The sequence below is a fragment of the Rhamphochromis sp. 'chilingali' genome (genome assembly GCF_963969265.1).
Source record: "Rhamphochromis sp. 'chilingali' genome assembly, chromosome: 10".
Lineage (NCBI taxonomy): Eukaryota > Metazoa > Chordata > Actinopteri > Cichliformes > Cichlidae > Rhamphochromis > Rhamphochromis sp. 'chilingali'.
This window is the reverse complement of record NC_137937.1, coordinates 27566146-27574699: the sequence shown is the minus strand read 5'-3', so window position 1 is coordinate 27574699 and position 8554 is coordinate 27566146. Positions and strand designations below refer to the sequence as shown.

Here is an 8554-nt window from a genome sequence, read left to right as displayed (position 1 = left end):
TCATCAATTACCATCCCGTGACCATAAATTGGCCTCAGCACCGGCAGCGAGATGAGGTTAACACGCTGATTAATTTGAGCTACTGTGATTTCAGGCTAAGCTGACACTTACACTCTTTGACACAGACAGTGAGGTCTGCTAACTTTCATAATGGAAAAATTGTATTTACCACATTCAGGGCTGCTTCTGAGGCTATAGACATCACACATCACATCAGGATAATTTAAAATCAAAGCAACATAAACAAGGTGAGAGGTTTTCCTATTACAGAACTGATTGGCAAGTAATGAGGAATTTTAGATAAATGTCAAATGATGAAAAGGTACAAAAGCAAACTGCCTCATACAGTTGATTTGTATTTTTTGTCATGATGTGCATGTAATGTTTTAAACATTATAGAGCTAATCATAAATCTGATGTAATGAATAATGAATATTATCCATTACATCTGAAAACATGTCAGTTTACCAGATTTGGGTTAATGATTAGTTTTGATTCATGAATGCTTCACTGGGTTGCATTTTTAAATATATAACTACCATTCTATTATCTGTTTCAGCTTGGTTTTACCAGCTTAATTGCCGACTCTTTACACACTAACTGTGAGTCTACTACATTGGTTAAGTTAACCACATGGATCAATTTTGTCCTGTTGGAAGTGACAAAACATATTATGTATATATAACTTATATATAACTTTTTTTATGTGTAACATGTAGAAAATGGTAAGAAAACTTCCCAAAGCAACATCTAAAATATCATTTGATTTAATTAATATGGTGTTGTTATGGTGCTGACTGACAGGCACACAAATAGTGATTTGCCCATGAACACGTTATTGCTAATGCATTGTGGAACAGACTGAAGCACACAATATTGAGCTCCACGCTTAATGTTTACATAACACCTCTGATACACTTGCCAAGAGCTTATTGCTGTATTTTAATCATAATTTTAATATTTTTATATATATTGTTAGTATGCGTTTGGATCCTTGTGTTTTCTAGCTTACTGACAATCCCACTTTTAACAGGTATGCTATTTACATTGGTATTATCCAACATCCTGGTCTAAAATTGCTAGCTATAACCATTTGAGTTAAAATTGCATGATGGAAAAGTCCTAAACTGATCCATATGTTATAAACTGTAAGTAATTAAACGGAGGTATCTCCGGTTTTGATATAATAACAATATGATTAACAAACATCCACTAGCTAAGAGCAAATGACAGCAATTTACTATTTCCTCTCTGGCTCCATATTAGAATAAACTTTACATTTAAATCATTGATCAAATAAAGTGGTTGCTGCTTTCCACGGTCCTGGTTTTGTTCCATTCATAGAATAATATGTGGATATTTTCATGTCGTCTAGCACTCCTATAATGACCTCTTTGGATAGCATAATGGAGCAATTTTTAACTTCCTTTTTAGCGTGCTAGGGTCATAGCACCAACCTTTACCTAAGCATATAAGTTATACAGTATAAGCTGGTGTATTCCTTTGAGTCGTAGCCTTGCGATCCCTCCGTTTAGTTTCAGTCCATCCAGTGTGTTCAGTGGGATGACCGTCATGGTTAAAATCAATGACCGTCACATCACAGCGCTGACATCTCAGCCTGGTATCTTTACCGCTGCTGTCTGCCACCATAAGACCAGTCACCCTTCACAAACCCTTTAACCCTGTCTCCTCATAAACCCTGCAAAAACACCTCTTTAGGTCACTGAGCAATAACCAAAAAAATAATAATTTGTGCAACAAAATTATGTCATATAGCAGTCAGACGCGTACTGATAACATGTAACTGTGGATAATCCAAGGCAATGGATAGTTCAAATCGCCTAAACTAGTATTACAGTAGATATCGTAGCAAACGCTTCACCGTCCTTGGAAATGTATTCAAAATAATCATTATGCGTTTAAATTTAATGGAGACATACATCATTCTTGTTTTTGACATTCTTGAAAATTATTTTTATTTGTTTGCTCATTTTAAATTGGTACAAACCCGTCAATGTGGTGCATTTCGATGTAAGATCAAACATTTAAGAAATGTGTCAAGTAATATCACATACAATAAGTTAAAACATGTCACAAAAAAGACCAGCGGGTACATAGCAAGAATGTTTTATCTACACAAAACATCCTAAAACAGAGTAGGCCTACTGAAAGATCGCCCGTGTGTGTGTGTGATCCCGTCCCATGCAGACGGGACTGAGGTCACCAAACAAAAGCACCTGTTCAGTCTGAGTGGGCACCGTTTTCTCCTTTAATTATTAAATCCACATGCACAGTGCATGCCCGAGACACAGTTCAGTAGGCTCACTGTCAGTTTGGTGCGTGTGTGGCAGGCTGCTATCAAAATACCCAATCTTATAAATAACCGTTTGACATAACACAACCTCACCTGAACACAATAACGTGCGTAAAGACACGCTCAATGACAACGTAAATACGACGATTGTTTGGCTCTCGGTAATTAGGGCCTATAGTCTAAAGATCATTACAATAGTATTTATCAACAATAGCTGGTAAGAAAAAAATCCGTTTGAATTAACGAGATAAATGACCCCATTTTTTTTCTTCCGTTTGTCAATAAATGTTGTCCTTTTGTTATTATCATTATTTGGTCTTTATGAGGTGGCATTTACCTCTTTTTTTCTCTCCTCACATTTAAGGCCTGATTACTTCATTCGTTCTCTCATTTTGATCTAAATAGCTGGATTAAAAACAGGAAAAAAGAAGGAGCCAGGCGGGGCTGGGAGAGGGGTGTTTGATGGAATAGGGTGCGGTGTGGTCAAAAGTCACTAAGTGAAACTCATGGACACTGTGTGCTCCAGCGCTTTGCGCCTCAGAGACGCGATGCTCGTTCCTCTCCACATGTCACTGTCCGGGGAGCTACACAGCTGTGGGGAGCCCGATACGTTCGTAGGGCCGGAGAGGGAGGCCGACATTCCTGGAAAAGGCGTCTGGTAGAGGTGGGACTGCAGACCGGAGCCGTTGGAGGACAGGCCGTTAGAGAGACCCATGGAGTTTGGTGGCGGGCCTGGACCAAGGCTGCACTGTGACAGTGACTGCGCCATGCCTGGCTGGCGACCCAGAGCGGGGGGGAGCTGCAGCTGGGAGACCCCCGGCATCCCCGTAGCCCAGCGAGAGTCGTTGGCGTGGAAGGAGCACAGGCTGTTCTCCATGGCGGCAGCGGCAGAAAACTGTGGCAGGCCCGGTGTTGGGAGCAGGGTACCCGGTGCACGGAAAACATTAGTGGTCTTCTTCCTTTTCTTCCACTTAGCGCGTCTATTCTGGAACCAAACCTGAAATCAGAGACACAAATCGACATTTAGAGGTACTGAGAAACATACGTGATATATTTCTTGGGCACTGTGTGTTTATTTTAACCAGGAAAGATGCCACGTTCTCATCCATATGGAGCCATATTGCAATGGACACAATAATAGCATTCTTCACCATAATAATCTCATTTTGAGGTGGAACTAACTAAATTTAATCGAATTATTATTAGACCTCTTCTCTTGGCCCAGGACTTTTCTAAGGCCAACCACTTTGAATAATTGTTGGCCAACAGTCAGAGAAAATTTTAATAGTGTACTTATAACCCCAAACCTCAAAATAAGCTTTTGGGAGTGCCGAAAGTTTCGAATCTCTAAAGATGAAGCGAAGTATTTCGAAAGAAATTGTAAAAAAAAAAAAAAAAAAAAAAAGGTTCCAGTAAATAAAACAAAAGTAAGAGAACATTTATATTCTGTAGGAGACAGAAATAGCTGTGGTGTAAAAATGTGTGCGTCAGAGGGTTTGTTACTCAAGTTCTGCAGCAAGGAGTCGAGCAATTTATCTTTCTAACATCTTATTTACAAGCAGATTAACTGAAAATTGCCCTAAATATTGCGCGGGCTTAAATACAAATGGCCCGCATCGCTGTACAGCATCTATGCGAAAATAAAAAATGCCCGTCTGTTGGCTATGCGCGAGAAAACCCACAAACACACCGAGCCATACAGCTGAAAACGCACGCGCGACACCGCTGGGCTTTATAAAGATTTCATCTTCGGGTGTGATTAATGCGCGCACGAGGCCGTGAGTCGATGCCTCCATATTAAAAGTGAAATCTCGCTCTCATTCCGCTCAGCCAGCCGTGAAACGTCGCCCAAACCCATTACACTCGGGGGGAAAGAAAATGCAATTTCTCATTCCATTAAAAAAGTACAATATATTCTTGAGTCCTATTAAGACGTCGCTGATAGAGCATTTTAAAGGAGAGAGGCTGTGTGGAGGCACGCGCTCGGGCCAACACGCCCACTCAAGGCTGCACCTGCACGGCCTGCACTAATGTTTACCAACACCGACTATGAGCCGGCATGCACTGAGCGGTTAGGATCCTGCACTGGTTGGAATAAAGAATGGATTATTACGGTGACTAATGATTATACTGGTTTTATTGCTTTCAGTGGGATAATTTGCATGAATTTCACATCACGGTTTAATAACCCGTTCACTGTTATAAATAAGACTGAAATTGGTTGGTAATGTGTTTTGTTTATTAGAGCCTAGCATGTTCCTTCTCTCTTTAGTTTTCTCAAAACTGTCAAATAATCACGTGCGATTAATAAGAGAGATTTTTTTTTTTTTTTTTTACAAATGTGTAATCATATTTTGTTACGGAAATTCTCATAAATGTAGTCCGAGAAAAATATCTGGAAGGCTATCTTCTAGTACTTGAAGATTTATTTTATTAGATGGTTAAATAAATGAAAAAAAAAATCAGAGATAATGATCAAAGCCGTAATGCTCCCCGTGTAATTGTTGGAAGTACAAAATTGCAAAATAAAACAAAGAAACGAAAAAAAGAAGAAAAAAAAAGTCTCCATGAGTGGCGATACACGGATTTTTTCTGGAATTTGTAAAAGCCAGATGACCATCGAATTCCTCATCCTCAAATGAGAAATGTTTCAGTACCTTGGACAGAGCCCTTTGTGGACCGGATGCTCTCACAATTAAATATTAGTCAGATATCAGGTTAAAGTTGAATATATTATGGGATACTTGCGTCATGCAACTCAATTTAAGCAGAAACTATTTTCTTAAACAGTTATTACTGGAAAATCTGGACACGGCGAGGCTATGCTATCGTTTTTATGCACAGTGATACTGGGGAGAGATATTTCACACGCGGTACCTGAAAAAGCAAAATGTACTCCTTTACTTGAAGTATATTGTATAGACTCTCATTTAAGTCTTGGCTTATTGTAACTTAGACTGAGCAAGTGGCGCCATTTCGATGGTTAGCTTTGAAATTCCAAGTAGTTCATCCAAACTTGAAACGTCCACAAAATATGTTGGTATTGGGTGAAAATTAACTACAAATTAATTAGGGTAAAATGACAAATGATTAAAAATAAAAATGTCTTTTAATAACACAGAGGCACGTGGTTTCCTCTTGTGACACAACCGATTCTGTTCACTATCTTCCAGGCGGATTGAAATGGTAATTATTATGATGATGATTTTATTTAATTTTTTTGTATTTATGTATTTATTTTGGATATTTACAAATCGTAAAAAAACTGTTTCCAAAGCCCCACCCTGAATTGTTATGCGAGTCTCTGCATTATTGTATTTACCTGAACTCTGGACTCGGTGAGGCCGATCCTTAGCGCCAGTTCCTCCCTCATGAAGATATCAGGGTAGTGGGTTTTGGCGAAGCTTCGCTCCAGCTCATTGAGCTGCGCCGGTGTGAAACGCGTCCTGTGCCGCTTCTGCTTCTGCTGGCTTGTGGTCTGGCCGGAGTTCTGCTGCGGCTGTTGCTGCTGCTTCTCCTGCTCCTTCCCGTTCACCGGCATGCCCGCAGAGTTGGATCCTACAGTGGCGATGTCTTCACCCGGCAGGAGAGTGGTTCCTTCAACAGAGTCTGAACCAGGAGGCATGTCTCCCGGATGCCCCTGGTCTGGAACTCCACCTCCCAGCCGGCATTTGAGAGCTTCTCGGTGTCCGAGTAAGTCTGCAGCATCCTTCATCCCTGAGAGGATGAGTAGGAGAGGGGATTTGAGTAAATATGCCGAGTACCGCAGCGTCTTATAAACAAAGTTATATGAAATGCTTTGAGTCTTTAAAATATAACAGGCAGCACAGGTGGCATTAAAAACACAATATACTAAATTTACGTTGGTATTTTATGGTATAATTTTTCTGTGCTGATAAATTACTTATAAATTGCTTCGACCAACGATAAACCACTTAGTTATTAACACAATTAACCACACAGTCTATTTATCACTTCACAACGTTAGACAAAAAGTTGAAATCTTACACTGGAGTTTAGGGCCGGAGTTTAGTGATGATAACTCACCGAGCCGAGCATCCAGGAGGTCGGCATGAGAGAGCATCGCGTACCGCTCCAGGGCGAAATGCGCTCCAAAAAAAATCCTACAACTTTGGGTCAATTTAAAAAGTATATATGGTCTAAATGAACGAAAATTCGGTTTGTGGTTAAAAAGGAGGTCCCTTGCATTATAATGTCCTTTAGAGCGATGGGGAGGCGCTTATTAGTTGAAAGAACCCGTGAGCTTCCTCAAATAAGAGCCAATCAGAGCAGGAGCTTGGAAATGTCAGCGACGTGACTCCCCCTTCTTTTTTTAACACAGGCGCGCACGTAAGCGCGCACGCGCAGACCCAAACGCGCACGAAATACTACAATTCAATCCTCTGCCATTCCGTCCTCTGATTTATTAGCTTTTCATGCTCAAATTATCCCACGTTAAACATCTTAATGTGTTTGTTTAATCTCATATAGTCCGTGCCCTGACAGGACTTCCGTTAGTACATAGAAACACATGTAAAATACGGGAGGAGAGCGCATGCAGAGGCTTGTTTTACTTCGTTAAAGGAGCTGACACTTATTTGAAAGGGAAACTGTATTGTCACTCTAATTGAACACATCAAAATCTTAATTTTTAAATCCCTTGACTGTATAATTCAGACTGTTCACACAGTAAAGCCAGGATTCGTTTAGCAAATGAAGGGACAGAAATCTACGGTTACAATTTTAAAGCTGGTTGCTGTTTATTTATTAAGGGGAGCAAATTGAGTCTCTTTTGTACTTATCAGTTTGGACATTGGTCATAAAAAACACAAAGGCAATAAGAACAAGAAACGTTATCACACCAGACCTCCTTCTAACCCCTCAGAGCCCCTATTCCCTCCCGTCCTTGGCTCACAAACAAAACAAATATAGCTCCCATTCCCTCATGGCAGGTGATTTGTGGAGACAAATCGTGGAAATAAATAAATAAACGAGTACAGATGGATTTAAACACCGTCGGTGATCGGCCGCTTTAACTCCCATCGACTTTTCATCAACACTGGCCCAATTAAAGGTATTTAGGCCTGCTTGGTTCAAACAAAATCAGACGTGGTGGACCCTAAACGATTGTGCCCCTTTAGCAGAAGTCCATAAGTAGGTCTATTATACAATTAACAGGACAGCGCATTGATTTGCGCTCCACTCTTACTTCTCCAGACAGTGCTGGTTAGAGAAGGCTTTTGGCAGATGTCAGGGTGAGCCTGGTGAATAGACCACCGCCTGGGACTAAATAGGTTTCTTTTCAGCCACACAAAGGAGGCGTCCGAGCGAGGACTCCTCTCTCTCTCCCCTCCTGCACCACATGGAGGCAGCTCATCTTTTATGCTCCTCAACAGCAATCTGCCGGGACGCGGGGAAGTAGCCTATATGTGGCACAGCGTGAAAACTTAAGGAAATGGACTGGTGCATGGTGCACTGAGATGAGGAAAGCTGTGACCATCTCCCGAAGGTTCAGGAGAAGCAATCAACAGCAGCAGCAGCAGCAGCAGAGGCTCGATTCGCTTGATTCAGACGTGTAGACCAGGAGAGAGGAGAGGGACTCACTTTATTGGGAGTTGTAGGGCCAACACTGCGTTTGTGAAGGGCCCGAGCCACGAGATGGTCTGTATGCTGTGGAAAGTGTTTGTGAAAGTATATAAATATATACAGTCGTTATTATTATTATTATTGTTGGGCAAACTTTGGGCACTTTTTTGTTACATGAGTTATCCTTTTACCACTAATCAACAACAAAAAATGCAATCAAAATATAATAATAATAATAATAATAATAATAATAATAATAATAATAATAATAATAATAATAATAATAATAATAATAATAATTTTTTTAAAGTATATTATTTAAAATCCGATATATTTTAATGGAAAACACCATATTTTAATTTCTCTACATGGACATAAAATGAGACGTGTTAAAAATCGATCGTGGCCTATATGTTTTAAGTTACTCATCTGAAGACCTACATGGTATAGTAACGGCCTGGATGACAGATATCCCCTCAGCTGTCCGATCCACAGACTGTAACTTATTGCTGTAATAAGAAGGACCCACTTGAAATGGGTCTATGTCTCACTCAGCACTCAGCCTCCCTAACTGGACCACATCAATCTTCCCCAGTAAAAACACACTCACATAGGCCTACAATCCTCCCGGGTTAATGCGGCGCATCTGAGTGC

The 8554-nt window shown here is 40.5% G+C and overlaps 1 protein-coding gene across 2 annotated transcripts; it reads right to left on the bottom strand.

Annotated features, from left to right (window-relative positions):
- Window positions 1–1969: 1969 nt before the first annotated feature.
- On the bottom strand, window positions 1970–6725 carry LOC308404639 (homeobox protein orthopedia B-like). Of its 2 annotated transcripts, none has more exons than XM_080894789.1 (3): window positions 6323–6725; window positions 5637–6031; window positions 1970–3311 (listed from the first exon to the last, which is right to left on the bottom strand). In XM_080894789.1, the coding sequence occupies exons 1-3, from the start codon at window positions 6396–6398 to the stop codon at window positions 2808–2810; spliced, it is 975 nt and encodes a 324-aa protein (XP_080750915.1). In that variant the 5' UTR covers window positions 6399–6725; the 3' UTR covers window positions 1970–2807. The 2 variants fall into 2 exon arrangements, with proteins under 2 accessions (XP_080750915.1, XP_080750916.1); XM_080894790.1 differs by having other exon boundaries at window positions 6362–6725.
- Between the last annotated feature and the right edge of the window lie 1829 nt (window positions 6726–8554).